The following is a 17,182-nucleotide window of genomic DNA, read 5'->3' on the forward strand; positions in this document are numbered from 1 at the left end:
TTGGAATTTGTCCTTAATGGTGAGCAGTCAAGATTTGTTTAAGCAGGTTGATCAAGTGATCATAGCTAAAGGAGCTCAAGTGTTTCGATTAGTGTTTTTATATCGAGCTTGTAAAGTTGTATAAATAGCTCACCTAGATTTGTTGGGTTGTAATTATTGGGATTTTGTAAGCCTTAACACTTGACAGGTTGTCGAGTGTGGCGGTAATACCTCCGATTTAGGTGTATGCTTCCGCAATTGTATTTAAAGGTTGTTTATTTTTCCTTCATTTATTGTTTATTATTAGCTAGTAAATCGGGGGTGTTACAATATGGGTGTGACAAAGTTGGTGATTCTATAATATGCACATTTAATAAAAATAAAATCCTTCTCATTATAAGACCCTTCTCATTCGACCCTATATATATATATATATATATATATATATATATATATATATAGAGAGAGAGAGAGAGAGAGAGAGAGAGAGAGAGAGAGAGAGATGCTAATGTAAGAACCCTCCTCTATATAAGAACCCAATCTATAACTTTATACTAAAGGCGAAACCAGGAATGACACATGTCATCTCCTGGTTAAAATTTTCCCTCCAAAAGTTTTTTTTTTTTTTGGTCAAAGCTTCTTAGAGAAGTTTTTAATACAAACTATTCAATAATATTTCACTTTCTATTTTATAAGTATATTCCATTTGTACACAATCAAACAAAGATATATATATAATTTTTTTTATACAATATTATGCAATAATTGTTTTCTATCTATAACTTAATGATGTAATTCATAGTTATTTGTGTATATATTATTCGTTCTGTTTTATTTTTTACTTTTTTTTTTTATTTTTTACTTGTGTGTGTTAAGAGAGCCACAAGGGCGGGGGGTAAGAATCGATCCCAAGATCTTCTGGAACCGGGAGGAAGCTCTAACCACTTGAGCTATCCCTCACTCACATTCTCTCTGTTTTCTTTAGTGTGATCAATTTTTTTAAATTTTTTTGTAATTACAGAACTTTTATCCTATTTTGTTATTAGGTTTAATTTTTTATAATTAAATAATAATGCTAAATTAATGATAAGTATTAAGTTTTAAAAATTACCGTGCATGGCACGGGACTTAACCTAGTCTTATATAAGAACCAATCTCAGCCCTTTATTAGTTTTGATCTAACCATCTAAAATGATCCTTTAGTAATGACATTTCTGTTATTTTGAGAATTTCGTATTTAGAACATAGAGAAAAAAATTTAGAACATAGAAAAAAAAATTAGAACATAAGTAGAAAAAGTTTAGAACATAAGCAGAAAATTTTAGAACATAAGAAAAATAATTTGAAAGATAGCAAAAATTTAGAACATAAACAACCAAAAAAGTTAGAACATAAGAAAAAATAATTAAGAACATAAGTTGAAAAAAATAATCGTAGCATAGATAAAAATTAATAACATAATCTGAAAAAAATAATTTAGAACATAGAAAATATTTAGAACATAAGCTGAAAAAATAATTTAGAATATAGGAACAAATTTAGAACATAATCTAAAAACAATTTAGAACATTAAAAATAATTTGAAACATAAGTAGAAAAAATTTAGAATATAGGAAAAACTTTAGAACATAAGCTGAAAAAATAATTTAGAATATAGAAAAAAAAATTTAGAGCATAAGCTGAAAAAAATAATTTAGAACATAGGAACAAATTTAAAACATAATCTAAAAAACAATTTAGAACATTGGAAAAATTTTGGAACATAAGTAAGAAAATTTTTCGAATATAGCAAAAACTTTAGAACATAAGTTGAAAAAAATTTAGAACAGAGGAAAAAGTTTAGAACATAATTAGGGTTCTTACATAAGAAAGGGTACTTATATAAGGTGGGGTTCTTACCGGATAGGGAGGGATCCGGTAAGAATCCATATACTACCTTCATTAATTATTATGTGCAACAAAGGAATATTTTATGTCTCACAAATAATACCCCTTTGTTGCACATAATAGTTAACGGAGGTAGTATATATATATATAAGAACCCTAATTATGTTCTAAATTTTTTCCTATGTTCTAAATTTTTTTCAACTTATGTTCTAAAGTTTTTCCTATATTCTAAAATTTTCTTACTTATGTTCCAAATTTTTTCCAATAATGTTCTAATTTTTTTTTTAGATTATGTTCTAAATTATTTTTTAGATTATGTTCTAAATTATTTTTTTCAGCTTATGTTCTAAATTATTTTTTTTCAGCTTATGTTCTAAATTTTCTTTCTATATTCTAAATTATTTTTTCAGCTTATGTTCTAAAGTTTTTCCTATTTTCTAAGTTTTTTCTACTTATGTTCCAAATTATTTTTTAATAATGTTCTAAAAATTTGTTCCTATGTTCTAAATTATTTTTTCAGCTTATGTTCTAAATATTTCATATGTTCTAAATTATTTTTTTTCAGATTATGTTATTAATTATTTTTTCAACTTATGTTCTAAATTATTTTTCTTATGTTCTAATATTTTAGTTGTTTATGTTCTAAAATTTTGTTATCTTTTAAATTATTTGTTTTTCTTATGTTCTAAAATTTTCTGCTTATGTTCTAAATTTTTTCAGCTTATGTTCTAAATTTTTTTTTTTATGTTCTAAATACGAAATTGTCAAAATTACAAAAATGCCATTACTAAAGGATCATTTTAGATGGTTAGATCAAAACTAATAAAGGGCTGAGATTGGTTCTTATATAGAGGAGGGTTCTTACATGAGCCTTCCTCTCTCTCTCTCTCTCTCTCTCTCTCTCTATATATATATATATATATATATATATATATATATATATATATATATATATATATATATATATATATATATATATATATATATATATATATATATTTCAAATGGGGAAGTTTTAATATTCATGGGAAATTGGGAAGTTTCCTGAAAAAAAAAAAAATCATGGAAAGCTCCCGAATTTTATTTTTATTTTTAGGAAAATTTGACAATTACCACCTTCTGTTATGTACATTTTAGCAATTACCACCTTCTATTTTTTTTTATTTTTTGAAAATTACAACCTTCTATTTTCAAAAACATCAAAAGTTACCACCTTCTTGTCCCTCAACTATCACGTGACTTCATTTTGGCCTTTTGAGCTCATTCTTTCCATTTCGTTCATATTTCCCTCACATTTCTCATTCCTACCTCGATTCTCAATCCCCCCCTCACTTCTTTTCCCCCAAACCACCGGAAACGGCCCCCTTCCCTTCTCCCATATCCTCTTTCCCCACCCAAGATCGCTGCCTCAAACCAATTACAAACAGCAAACATCTAGTAACATAATGTACTTTACAACGGCACCCCAGAATTTCTCTTCCTCCTCCCTTCTTCGGTGCTTCCTCCTCTAATCCATCACAACTCATACCACATTTTCACATTTTATCTAATGAAGGTAAACAGGGGAACATGAAGCTACAATTTCATGCATTTTCTCTCTCCTTTGTCATCAATTGCTCGCACCCTCTAAGATTAACAGGAAAACGAGGTTTGTTTTTGTGCACACCAACTGTTTGATAAAATGCCTCACTAAAGTTAGTGTGATTTCATGAGGTATACTCTTCTAAATGGATTAAATTCCTACATACTCTGATTAATCTATATTAGTTAGAGAGAATTAATGTCTTAGAATCTGTTAATTTAAATGCCAGAATTGATAATCTGTTCATTCTTTGTTATTTTGTTTTGTTGTGATGATGTGGAGTGGTTGATAATTGCTCAAAGCTGGATTTATTTTCTGCTGTTGATAATCTGTTATTTGTTGTGTGATGGCAGAATTGGTAATTGTAAGATAAGAATTTCATCTGATCGGAGTCGGAGGTCGGATATTGGAATCGGATCGGATTCGGAGTTGTGGAGTACGAATCGGAGTCAGATTTAGCCTCCGACTTCCATCAATGGCGGCCTTGTGTCGTCTCTCCCGCTCAAGCCGTAAACTCCTTCCATTTTCTCTCTCCTACCCTCATCTCCATTGCCCATCATCATCTACTTACCCCAATTCTAACCCCTACCCTAACTATAAACCTAACAATAATTACAAAACCCCTGATTTTAATTTCAATTTCAAATTGGATTTTTTGGATCAATTTACATTATGCCAGAAATCGTTTTTCTATGCTTATTCTACGGTACCTCAAGGGTCACATTTTGCGAATTCTGGTAAAGAAGACGACGATGATGATCAGTTGAAGTTGAAGACAAGGACTGAGGCTTCATGGGTTGATTTGTATTTGCCGCGTAGTGCTCAGCCCTATGCTAAGCTGGCTCGGTTAGATAAACCTATTGGTACTTGGTTGCTTGCTTGGCCATGTATGTGGTAAGAGGTTTTAAATAGGTATTTGGTCAATTTTAATTGCAATTATAGTTTAATTTTTGGTGATTTCGTTGTTTTTGATTTTGTATGATTGGATTACATGCTACATTATTGGTCTCTAGTAATTAGGGGGTTGTTATCTATATAGCACGAAACAGTATCGGAGAGCCGTCCCATGGATGGTGATAAATAAGCAGCTATTACATGTACAATTTGTAAAATTCAAAAAAACTACTCATTGAAACGAATCAAATAAAATTCAACAAGACTATGTTACTTTTTTTTTTAATGTATTGAGATTAATTTAGAAGATTCTCTCAGTTTATGAATAGTGCCAAGATTCTATATTGGAACAACAAAAAGAATGGGTGGGAGTAGTATTAACTTCATGGTTAGATGGCATTAATATTAAGAATATTTGTCAAATGTAGCTTGTAGATGAAAATTTTTAAAATAAAAAAGAGGGATAAGGTAGTAAGAGATGATGAAAGGAGAGAGAAGCATTGATGGGATGTTGAGAATGGGGGAAAATATGCATTATCAATTTTAATTTGAAAAGGTAGTGTAAACTTTACATTGGGGCAATCATAAATTGTACATTGGAAACTCATTAGGGACAAAGGGAATTTTTATGAAAAAATTGTAGTAAATAAAATGCCAATTATTATGCTATTTCCTGCAAATTAAAAGGATAGTAGCAAAGCATAGTTTGTCAACATATCTGAGGTGGGGAAATGAAGGTGGCTGAACTGTGCTAGGATGTGATGTCAGATATTAGAAATTATTAATCACCATCTAGGTGCTCTTAAGCTCATGAGGAAATGAACAGACTACAATCGTGTATGGAGACTACAAGCTTTGATGTCACATAAACTTAATGTATAAACTCTTGATTGTTTTGCATCCTTATTAATTGTTTCCGGCTACTGTTCTATTGCAATGCTCAGATCCCAGCTTTATAGTGGTATTATATTTCTGATGGCTTAATCTTTGCATTTATGCGTTTTATGCATCCAGTTTACTATCATGAAGGCATTAAACCTTTTCAAATGAAATATAAAGAACAATGTCGAGTCTGGACTTGCTCCTTGACTATACTTATTGTCTTCAGCTTAGGGCTTGCATGCTTTACTGTATTTACCAAATTTATTAGCTACAATATAATTGTCAATATTTTCATTCATGATTAATGACACATCAACTTGGCATCTTTACCATTTTCTTTTGGCTTTAAGGTCCATTACCATGGCAGCAGAGCCAGGAAGCCTTCCCGATTTCAAGATGCTGGCTCTGTTTGGTTGTGGGGCTTTCCTCTTACGGGGTGCTGGTTGTACTATAAATGATCTCCTTGACCAAGATATTGATGTGAAGGTAAATTCTTCATTTCTGCTATGTTTGCTTGTATTATAGAATCATTTAATGTTCGTCAATTTTCTTTTTCTTTGCAAATGTTTACATCTGTTATTCATTAAAAAAAGCAGTATGATGGTATACTAGATAGGGTTCAACTAAGCTTATACTAGACTGAACTGTTTGGATGTTAAATTGATGTATTCACATGAGTATTTTGTACTATATCCCTATCAATATTTAGCTATGGTCTGGTTTAGTGCAGAATGTACCCCCTGTTCCCCATTTCAACCTTTTTCAGATTCTGTTCACCATAGTATCTATCTTCTAATTCTGTGTCAATATTTAATCTGTTTTTGATTTGGTATCCTTTCAAGTTATTTTATGAATGTATGATGATGATGCAACATGCTTAGATGCTTTCTATAAATTTGAAAGAATTTTAGTCTGCTTGTTTGTTCTAAATAATCATGTGAGTGATAATGTGATCTAACTTGTAGGGAGCTGCAGTATTGATGCTTTCTAACTTGTTTTTTTTTTTTTTTTTTTTTTTTTTTTTTTTTTTTTTTTTTGTGATCAAATTTGGTTGTTTATCATGGAGGAGCATGTATTTTTGAATTGCTATTTTCATTGTGAATAATACCATCCACAACTAGGATCAGAATCATTAACTTAGAATTAGAGTTTATTTGGAGCAGAGTGGGCTACTTTTATGTTCATTGTGATAGTTTTACTCGTGATTTTATTTTTTTAAGACAATTGGTCAACTGGTTCAATTTTGGAAAATATCCCTTTTGTTATTGATGTCTACAACTTTTCTTCACTGCCAATCCTCTGCAATGAATGAAAATTATGTTTTCAGGTGGAACGTACTAAGCTACGACCAATTGCTAGTGGTCTTTTGACTCCATTTCAAGGGATTTCTTTTCTTGGTGTACAACTTCTATTGGGTCTCGGAATTCTCCTTCAGCTGAATAATTACAGGTGAGCTCTGTATCATTTCTGTTCTGAACTAAGATTCATTTCTGTTCTGAGCTAAGATTAATGATTGAGCTCACTCTGCTCCAAAACTAACTGCTATGAAAAGGAGTTGCCAATGCTATATAATTTGATCATACATTTCATTAGTGTTACAGAAATGGCCAGTTTGGACAACTCTTTCAATCAATGGAGTTTGGTTCCTATGCACTGAAAAAAGCTATGAAGTAGTTTTGAGCTTAATAATTGTTTCAACTAAATTTGGTGCTTAGTTTGTAGTTACAGCATTACAGGGATATGAGCATATGACTAAAAAGTTCATTTTACTTGCATTTTCTGGAGTAGTGTAAAACATTATTGCTAAAAATTCTGAAGAAAGAACTTTTCTGTTCTTGAACTACAATTTGAATAATTAAACTAGATAAAGTTGATGATGATTATGATTATAAAAAAAAAATAATAAAAAAAAAAAAAAAAAAAAAATGAACTCTATATATGTAGTATATTTTCATGCTTATACACTATTTGTTTGATTGAACATCACTGTGTTGACATTCATTTATCAACAGCCGCATTCTGGGAGCTTCATCCTTGCTTCTAGTTTTCTCATATCCCCTTATGAAGAGGCTGACATTTTGGGTAATAATATTGTGAAGCATTTTATTACGTTTTTCTTTGTCCTTGCTTGTAAACATCATGTTATTCCGTACTGACATGTCTGGAATATGTAATTGTGGAGTTACAGCCCCAGGCATACCTTGGATTGACGTTTAACTGGGGAGCGCTTTTGGGATGGTCTGCTGTCAGAGGAAGTTTAGACCCTTTTGTAGTCCTTCCATTGTACTTGTCTGGTGTTTGTTGGACTTTGGTCTATGATACTATCTATGCACATCAGGTACTCTTTCTGAGTCTCTTCACAAATATTATAATATCTTTAGTTCAAATGACAAATCTGCTTTTATACCTAGCATTTGATAATGGTAGTGTGGCGGCCTCTAGAGAAAAATTAAATTGAAGAAATTGCCATATTTCTGCAACCTGTATTCTTTCAAGTTATTGGTTGATCTTCAAAATCATAGTTGTGTGTGTTTTTGGAATGTAAATAAAAAGGTCTTTGATTAATGTCTTGAGAATCAAACCCTTTGAAACTGTAAATTACTGCAGGATAAAGAAGATGATCTGAAAGTGGGTGTGAAATCTACGGCCTTGAGGTTTGGGGACTTAACAAAGGAATGGGTCACTGGGTTTGGAATTGTAAGCATATGCAGCCTTGCGCTCAGTGGATACAATGCACATTTGGGTATGCATGTCTCATAGTTTTCTGCTCATGGTTTCAAGTTGTTGGTTTTATATATTTGGGGTTATAGTTTATAGGATTTTACTTTAAAGCTATTTGCTTTTTTTCTTCTGTTGGAACTACAGGATGGCCATATTTTGCATGTTTGGCTGCTGCATCTGGGCAGATGACATGGCAGATCTATACGGTTGACTTGTCGAATCGTGCTGATTGTAATAGAAAGTATGTTCTTATCCCTTATAACTAATGGCTTATTTTACTATATTACGCTTGTTGAATTGGTTATAATGTTCTAGATATTGTGTCAAACAAAGTTTCAAATGCAGTTTTAATTTGCAAAGAACTAAGGAAGGAGTAATTGAGTGCTATAATGCTATTATGGACCAATGTTTAATGTTTTGCATATTATACTTGACCTTCGAATTTGTGGGTCAATGCCCATGGATGAGCATGTTGTGATAAATTTGTCATCCTTAGATTTTTCTGATGAATGTTCTAAATTTTCAACCAATTTTTTTTTTTTTTTTTGGTGGATTTTCAACCAAATATTAAGTTGTAAATTTATAATGATGGAACTCACAGAATGTGTTAATAGACTGCCACCACTCCTTCCATTCCAGAGTTAAGGTATATTTTTATTTTATTTTTGGGATTGACCGAGAGCTAAGCTATCTTACTGTTTTTGATAAGATTTCTCTCTACATTTTCACTAATGTTGTAGTTACACAACTTACACATTCATGTTTATCCCTCTTTCCTCTTTAATATCATTGCCCTTAGAGTAATGTTGATTTAGCTAGTTAGTTCTGAGACAACGGGAGTTATTCATAACACCTAGGTACTTGTTTTCGTTACTGTGCACAACCCCCCCCCCCCCTCCCCCCCCCCCCCCCCCCACACACACACACAACTTCATTTCCACCCGTTTGCCTGTATAATCACATCATGGTACTGATTTGTCTGGTATGCAGTCGCCATATTGAAGCATAATTTATTGGTTAAGACGGGCATATTGTTTAATATGTAGTAAATGCCAATCTATGGTTTAATAAAAGACATTGAACTATCAATTGTTAAAAAAGATCCTAACGGGGTAGTATAAAAACTGCATGCAGTGTGAACTTTTTACGACTAGTACAATTCACACTTAAATCATGTTTAGGTCATGTATACATGTTGCATCAAAAGAACACTAGTGCATATGCATGTACAAAAACATACCAACAAATTGTTGGCTCACTTGGTAAGGTTCTTACCACAATCTTTTAAAGGTTTGGGGTTTAAATCCTTCCAAGTGAGGGTACTTGGGGGTAAGGACTCCCTTATCCTCCCCTCTACTCTCTAGTTCTTGGCCTGTGTAACAAAAAAACTTTAGAGGGTTGTCTAGTTAGGGTCCTCCTTACGACAAAAATAACAAAGCCTTAGTCCCAAAATAATTTGGGGTTAGCTAACATGGATCGTCATATAAGGAACCGTACAATATAAAGAAAAGGACTAGGGTCCTCCTTACCATAAAATTATTTTTTGTAAAAATTATGATATTATGATGAAAGATTGAAAGAATATAGTCTAGGTGTTGAATGTGATGCTTTTGCATCATAAATGCATGTGTTTGTTTCTCATTCTTGAAATTTACATGCATTGTGAACTTGTCCTCAAAAATAATACGAAGTATATATTTTGGTTTGGTGAAGCTGTGAAACGCTCATGTTGTCTTAGTTAATTCCATAGCAAATTTCTGCAGCTGTGCTCATGTTATAATATACCTTTTCCTTCTGAACTGTCAGGTTTGTTTCAAACAAATGGTTTGGTGCTCTCATCTTTAGCGGTGTCTTGTTTGGAAGACTGGCCTCATAGCTGTTATTATAGAGGTCTTCTAGTCATTCATTTCTGTTGTAAGATTTTTATCAGAGGAGGCATACTCTTGTGAATTGAGAATAACCTTAAGAAGGTGACTGGATATGGCAATGGTTGGCACTCCTTTTATACCAGTTCTCTCCTTTGGATTCTTCCAAGGTGCTTCGTACAAAAGGTTGTGGTTCTTTCAAGGAATCTTGGGCATTTCACAAATCCATGCATGCATCTGAAAGTTCTAAGACTATCTACATTACAAAAGGTTATGAGATGAATATGTGGTTCAGCATTTCCAGGATACTTGTACCCAAGCATATTAGTCATCCTGTTGAGTCTTTGAATCGGGATTTTACATTAAAAAGGCAGCCTATAACCCCATACCAATTTTGTCCCGATGAAGCATATATTGCTCTGATGGAGGTACTGATTACAGTTTTTTTCATTCTTAGTCTGCTTGAACAAACAATGTCATAGCTGTAGCCATGGTGGATTTCATCATGGCTGGTAATCTGATATGCCCTGCTGAAAGCATGTTCAAGCTCCCCTTACGTGTATATTTTGTCCCCATAGCATATGAAGGTGCTAAGCAACATTCAATCGTTATATTTGGGGTTATTCCCATAAAGTTTTTGTTCTCTTGTTTTAGGCGGTCCAAAACCACCACAACATTCATGAGACGACCAACAATAATCTGTAATTAAGTTTCTATTATACACAATTACAATCCTGCAGGGGTCTTTCTCTAGCAAGCACGTTTGTTATGTGCCAAGCCACGTAGTGACTAATTGGTAACTTGGTATGCAAAGCTATTAGTATGTAGTATTCATATATTTGCACAATCTAATCTAATCTAATTTTTATATATAAAGGGGAGTTTTTTTCCTGAGTTTTAGAGAGTTATGTAGGATTTAATTTTCTTAGCGCGCCATATAGGATCATAAATTTTGGTTAAAGCTAATCAAATAAGAGATTATTAATTTCTTTTAGAATTAAATAATTTAAATAACACGCAAGTAAAATTGGTGAATGAGATTTTTAAGTTTAAATTAATTATATATAAAATATTATCTTTTGATATAAGAAATTTTATCTAAATATGTAACAATTTTAGCAAAAAATAAATAAATAAATAAAATAAAATAAAAAATCAAACAAACCATGCATCGCACAGGATTCATCTAGTTATCTTTATTTTGATTTTCTTTTAGGTTTGTTTAATGCATCGATTATTCAAATTTGCTGCGCTTTGTTATTTTTCCTTATTATTTTGCTCCACCATAAACAAACAATTTTTAAGTGCTTGTGTGGTTTAAGTCTTGAACAATTTGGTGGGCGAGTCTCCCAACAAGAGTTTTTTGCATTCGGTAGGTGAGGCTCGAACTCGAGACCTCCCTTAAGCCATATCAAGCTGCTTACCACTTGAGTCAACTCTTATTAGTCAACTTGTATGCTTAGTTGCTTACCAATTGAGTCAATACTAACATGAAAATTTTCTATTTCCTACAAAATGTAGGAATTTACTCTCCTACTCTTTCTAGGTATGTAGAACTTCTCATGGGAGATAGAATTTCTTTGCAAGTCAAACAATTTTTAACACTTCCTAGTAATTAAAGTTTATGTACATTGAAAATTCTTAGGAAGAAATATTTCCTGACACGTTCAAAAATTATGCTCGTCTTTTGTTATTTACACCATTCTTTTTCCCCACAAAAAAACATGTTTGATTATTATAATACCCTCTTTTTGTATATATATCACTTGCATTTACACAAAGTTTTAAGAGATTTTTATTTGCTCACATTTAATATTATCCAAGTGACAAGTGAATGTTAAAAACATTGTCCAAGTGACAAGTGAATGATTGATTTATTTCAAACAAAACATAAAAGGAAGCCCATTTTATTATCTTGATAAACAAAATTCGTTTATAAGTGGTAAAATTGTAAATAAATTAACTTAGGGCCTGTTCTCTTCAGCTTATTTTCAGTTTAGTTCAGTTTAGTTCCTAATTTTTTCCTCTCATAAAATATTAAGTTCAGTTTAGCTCTAATAAGTTCAGTTCAGTTCAGCACAGTTCAGTAAATTAGAACAGGTCCTTAATCACTTTGGTAGAAATTATGACCTGGCAAATGGGTCATTCGGGTTGGGTTTGGGTCGGGTCACTTTCGGGTCGGGTCATTTTGAGTCAGCTAACAGTCAGGTCGAGTATGGGTCGGATTGGTTCGATTCGGGTCAATTTTAGGTTGGGTATGTTTAGGTCGGGTCAAGTATGTTCGGGTCATATTTGGGTCGGGTCAAAATCTAATCGGGTCATGTTTGGGTTGTTACATTTGAATATCAAGCTCAAATCAATAATTTTATATGGAGTATATATTTTGTTATTGTTATTTGTTATACTCATAATAAAAACTATCAATTTAGTTTATGTTGCTTAGCTACGATTGAAGATGAACAACTTGAGTTATTTTTGGTACAAGATACTTTAAATTCAATTATAAGGTAATTTTGTTCGGGACATTTCGGGTATCGAGTCAATTTCAGGTCTTGGGTCAAACACTTCGGGTCGGGTCAATTTCAGGTCGCGTCAGTTCGGGTGTCGGGTCAGGATCGGGTCAACTTTATTTTTCGGGTCGGGTCATGTCAATTTCGGGTTTCGGGTCAATATTTTTGGATCAATTTCAGGTCATGGGTCGAGTCATTCGGGTCGGATCATCGGGTCAGGATTGTCAGGTCTAGAAACTAACAACGTATATTTGCCAATACACAAGTCAATCATTAACATCTTTAATTACCTATAAGTGAAAATTATAAAAAATTAATATTACAATCTAATACTTCATACTCCATACTTCCATAGTACTCTTGGGACAATTTCCGACCATACGTAGTAGACCACTGGTAACTGTTTCATCACCAGATTACCATCCTTCCCGCCATTGCTAAAGCTGAATTCCAAATTCCAGCCAAATGAATTCAATTTCTCTTTCTACAATCCCATTTTCAACAATAAACAAATCAACCTCTAATCCCTTCTCAATTCCCCCAAAATTCCCGTTTAATTGTTCATTAAATTACCCTTCAAAACCCCAATTTCAATTAGGGTTTTTGGTGAAAAATTCTCGATTTTCTCGAAATTCTTCCATCAATGGAGCAGACCCACTTGGTTCAGTTGAGGTTCTTAGGGTTCCTGATCATTGGTTGGAACCTTCCAGAGCTATTCAGGTAATTCTTATCACCTCAAATTCTAATTATTTGTGTATTTTGTTTAAAATATCACGTTTTGATACTGTAAATATCACGTTTTAATGCTGTTTATTTGACTGTAAATAATTCCCCTAGTTTAATTTCTTGAAAATTAATGTTGAACCCATTTTTATGTAATTATTGAGAATTTTTCGGAAACTTTTTGAATTTTTCGGAAACTTAACTTTGCATTCCTGAGTTGTTTGTTGAACTTAATGATGTAAGATGCAAAATGAGTAAATCTGGAGGATGAACAGTTTTTTTTTTTTAATTAAATTCTTATTGGTAAAGTTGGATCAAAATTACTTGCTTTACTTAAGCTGGTTTTTCATTGTGATCGATTAATTTAAGTTTTGGTCATTCAATTAGTTGTGCATTTGCGCTTGATATGAAGGTGAAGTACCTTACGCCGTTCTTAATGTAGAATTCACGAGTTTGAATGTATCCTTTCCGTATAAGAATGGGACCGAGTGAGGTTCATTTGGTTTATCAACAGTTGGTAGCATCCTAGAATTGCGATATCATCCTTTGGTATCTTGTTAATATGTACCATTTTTCGACAATTATGATGTCGGTTTCTAGTATTAGGTAGTAGAGATCCTCTATTGCATTCAGTGTCTCCTCTTACGCGTGCCCTAAACCTTTCCTTTACATGCCATTCAATCACCGCATCCCCAACAAAGATGTAATTAATCAATTTTGCTTAGAAACATTCATTTTATAGTGGTGATCAGTCAAGGTAAAAAGAGATGGGATGCATGATAGGATACTACATTTTGACAAAGCATCCAGATTCTATATATCTGGTTTTAAGGTGTACTGTCTTTTTTTATGGGATTAAGGCTTTGATTGATTGTATTTTAGGCATTGATTGATCGACAAGATAGCAATATTTATCAAATGTTCTGGGTTTCTGAAGTCATCAGAAGTCAGGACTTTCCTCAAGTTTGTTAGCCCGCCTTGCTTGAGAGGCTTCCTTATGTCTATAAGAAGTGATTTGGGTTTTCACTTTTCACACCTATGCATTTTGTGAAAAGGTGGTCTTTGTGGATGAAAAACGGTCCAGAAAATGCAGAGAGGGGGTTGTCTAAAGGGCTCTAGACAGACCTCTGTCCTCCTTGTGGAGGGAAGGGATGTGGTGGTGATAAAGTGTTATATGTTAAGGGGTGAGTGACAAAAGGATTGTTTTTGACCCAATTTCTCACTTGGTAGCTGGAGGAAAGACAGGAATATAGGAGGAAAAGGATATTTGCATCAACTAGTAAATTGTCTACCTATAGAGTATGCATGGGGTTTTGGTCTTTCCAGTTTCTATTCTGTCCTAAACAGCTTGGCACTAAATTTATACATAGAGGTAATGGTTACGATTTTGCTTGTACCTTTACAATGATTTCCCTCAGGGGATAATGAGTGGTGATAAAACCGAAGAAGAAAAGGTGAAAATACTCATAATATGGACTTCAAACCATGGGATATACGTAGTTATGTACAGCACCACACACAAAATCATTGCCATGACTTCAATAAATTGAATCCAGATTCTTGCACTCCTGTTTACTTGGATTAGATTGCAGTATGTTGAAAATGTATCTGATTGCTGCTAATGTTTTGCCTATGTTTGTAGTTCATTTCCTATTTTCTGTTCTTAAATAAACTTGGCTACATACGCTGTAATTTTTAGCTGAACACGCGACTTGATTCATTTCTGTCTCTTAATTTTTTTTTTTTTCAATTCTCTTGACCTTATCACTTCAACAATTTGATTCATCGCGTTCTTCAATTTACTGGCGCTTTTCACTACTTTTTCCCTCCTTTCAAATACTTTGTGTCGTGTTCACCTTTGCTTTAATCCTGAGGGTTGCTGTTAGTTTCTTTCAGGAATCTGAATGGCTTAGAGAGTCACTCCACAAGTGGTTAGATGATGAATATTGTCCTGAACCAACTAATGTTGACATTAGTAGAGTGGCTGCTAATTCTTATTACCAGTCATTACTGCAGAAGACTACTGATGTGGGTGAAATTTTGTTGAAAATGGTCCGAGAACTAGAAACTATTTCCTACCAGGAAAGCTTTCATGGAGCTTTCTCTTCTGCCAATGCTGCTGTTGATCTTATTGCTGAGAGGATAGAGAATGTTTAACTTCATGTCATCCTTATTACGTCTTTATTGCTTCCTGTCCATCTCCAGCCTTGTCTCCTCCTTGTGTGGAAATTGAAGGAAAGGGAAATAGCGGAAAGAGATTGTGGCAGTGTAAAAGTTTCTTAAGAATAGTAATTATTTGTTCATATGCTGATAGTTTGTAAAGATATGTCACAGAGGCTTAACTTATCGATGCTTCTCGAACTTATATCTGTTAAACTTATCCTTAGGTAAACAGGAACTATAGTATGTAATAAATCTGTTTCATGAAGATGGATTTATGATTCCCTTACACAGCTACACTATCATAGATCTTTTCACGTGAGGAGCCGAGAAGATGTTATAGGCTATTTTGTTTTTAATCGAGTTGTAAGTGTTGATAGTAAAACTTGTTACACAAACTAATAATGTCAATATGAGCTTGAACAAGTATCAAACAAGTTTTAAATGAATTTGAATACACGTAAACGAATATGAACAAGTAGATAGTGAGCATGAACAGTTGAACGAATGGTTCGAGCTAGGCTTGTTTATTAAACCAGAGAGAAAAAAGAAAAAAAAAAGAAAAAGAAATTTCAAGCAAGTTTGTATACAAATTTTTTATTTAACTTGTTCATTTTTTTTTTGAATAGACTTGTTCATGAGTATATGTCAACTTACTGACATAATTAGATGTGTGTAGTGCTGTCAAATTTCAAACCGAAACCGTTTAACTGCCCGAAACCGACCGACCCAAATGAGAACCGAACCGATTAAAAACCGATTTTTTTGAAACCGAAAACCGACCCGAACCGTATTTTAGTAAACCCGAAACCAAATCGACCCGAATAATGTTAAACCGAATAAAAACCGAACCCGTTAACAAACCGAACCAAATATAAACCGAACTGAAAGAAAACCAAACCGAAAAAGAACCGAACCGTATCTAACCCGAAACCGTTTAAACTGGCAAAAAAACCGCTTACACCGAACTGTTAGCAAACTGCTACCTGTTTGCACCGAACCATTTAAAAACCGTACTGATTGTAAACCGAACTGGTTATAAACCGAACCGTTTATAAACCAAACCGCTTCTAAATCGAACCATTTACAAACTTTTTTATATAATTAAATGGATTTTTTTTTTTGACGGGAATATAATTAAATCGAACTGTTTACAAACTTTTTTTTTTTTGACGGGAATATAACTAGTAAGATCAGTATGACTAAACTTGAAACAGAACATAATATGTATTTATAAAATCAATGAGAATTTGTTTATAATATGATGCCTAAATATGAAATGATTCGCGACTTTATATAAAACTTTTGAACGCAAAAGGTTAGCAAGTACTATCAAATTTCAAACCAAAACCATTTAACTGCCCGAATCCAAACAACTCGATAAACAATTTATTTTTTGAAACCGAAAACCGACCCGAACCGTGATTTAGTAAACTTGAAATGGAACCGATATGAATAACGTTAAAGTGGTTAAACACTTAAACCATCGAAGAACCAAACCAGTTATAAACTGAACCGAACCAGTTAAAAACTGAACCGAAAAAGAACCGAACCAGTTATAAACTGAACCAAAAAAGAACCGAACTGTTTCTAACCCGAAACCGTTTCCAACCCGAAACTGTTTGAAGCGGGATAAAAACCGTTTACACCGCACCGTTAACAAACCGCAACCCGTCTGCACCGAACCGTTTACTACCCGGACTGTTTACAACCCGAACCGAATTAAAACCGCTTAAGAATAAACCGAAACCGAATCGAACCGATAACTATTTAAACCGAACCAAAACCGACCCGTGAGACAATTAAACCGATTCCAAACCGACCCGATTAAATACCGAACCGATTTCAAACCGAACCGAAACCGAACTGTCAAACCGTTTTGACAATACTAGATGTGTGAATATAACAACATATAAAACCTTCTTCTTCAAAAAAAAAAAAAAAAAAAAAAAAAAAAAAACACACACACACACACATAA

At 33.1% G+C, this 17,182-nt stretch overlaps 2 protein-coding genes across 5 annotated transcripts; both read left to right on the forward strand.

The window, feature by feature from the left end:
• Positions 1-3,203: 3,203 nt before the first annotated feature.
• Positions 3,204-10,562, forward strand: LOC145617353 (4-hydroxybenzoate polyprenyltransferase, mitochondrial-like). 3 transcript variants are annotated; one of them, XM_081672043.1, is made up of 9 exons: positions 3,204-3,579; positions 3,802-4,342; positions 5,575-5,710; positions 6,552-6,673; positions 7,237-7,306; positions 7,413-7,562; positions 7,832-7,967; positions 8,090-8,186; positions 9,752-10,562. In XM_081672043.1, the coding sequence occupies exons 2-9, from the start codon at positions 3,924-3,926 to the stop codon at positions 9,819-9,821; spliced, it is 1,200 nt and encodes a 399-aa protein (XP_081528169.1). In that variant the 5' UTR covers positions 3,204-3,579; positions 3,802-3,923; the 3' UTR covers positions 9,822-10,562. The 3 variants fall into 3 exon arrangements, with proteins under 3 accessions (XP_081528169.1, XP_081528170.1, XP_081528171.1); XM_081672044.1 differs by having other exon boundaries at positions 3,204-3,514; XM_081672045.1 differs by having other exon boundaries at positions 3,204-3,421.
• A 2,095-nt stretch (positions 10,563-12,657) lies between these two features.
• On the forward strand, positions 12,658-15,492 carry LOC145617858 (uncharacterized). Of its 2 annotated transcripts, none has more exons than XM_081672612.1 (2): positions 12,658-13,040; positions 14,940-15,492. In XM_081672612.1, the coding sequence occupies exons 1-2, from the start codon at positions 12,786-12,788 to the stop codon at positions 15,198-15,200; spliced, it is 516 nt and encodes a 171-aa protein (XP_081528738.1). In that variant the 5' UTR covers positions 12,658-12,785; the 3' UTR covers positions 15,201-15,492. The 2 variants fall into 2 exon arrangements, with proteins under 2 accessions (XP_081528738.1, XP_081528739.1); XM_081672613.1 differs by having other exon boundaries at positions 12,920-13,040; positions 14,930-15,492.
• The last annotated feature ends 1,690 nt before the right edge of the window (positions 15,493-17,182 follow it).

The sequence above is a fragment of the Chenopodium album genome, chromosome 26, assembly GCF_948465745.1.
Source record: "Chenopodium album chromosome 26, dcCheAlbu1.1, whole genome shotgun sequence".
NCBI classification, from domain to species: domain Eukaryota; kingdom Viridiplantae; phylum Streptophyta; class Magnoliopsida; order Caryophyllales; family Amaranthaceae; genus Chenopodium; species Chenopodium album.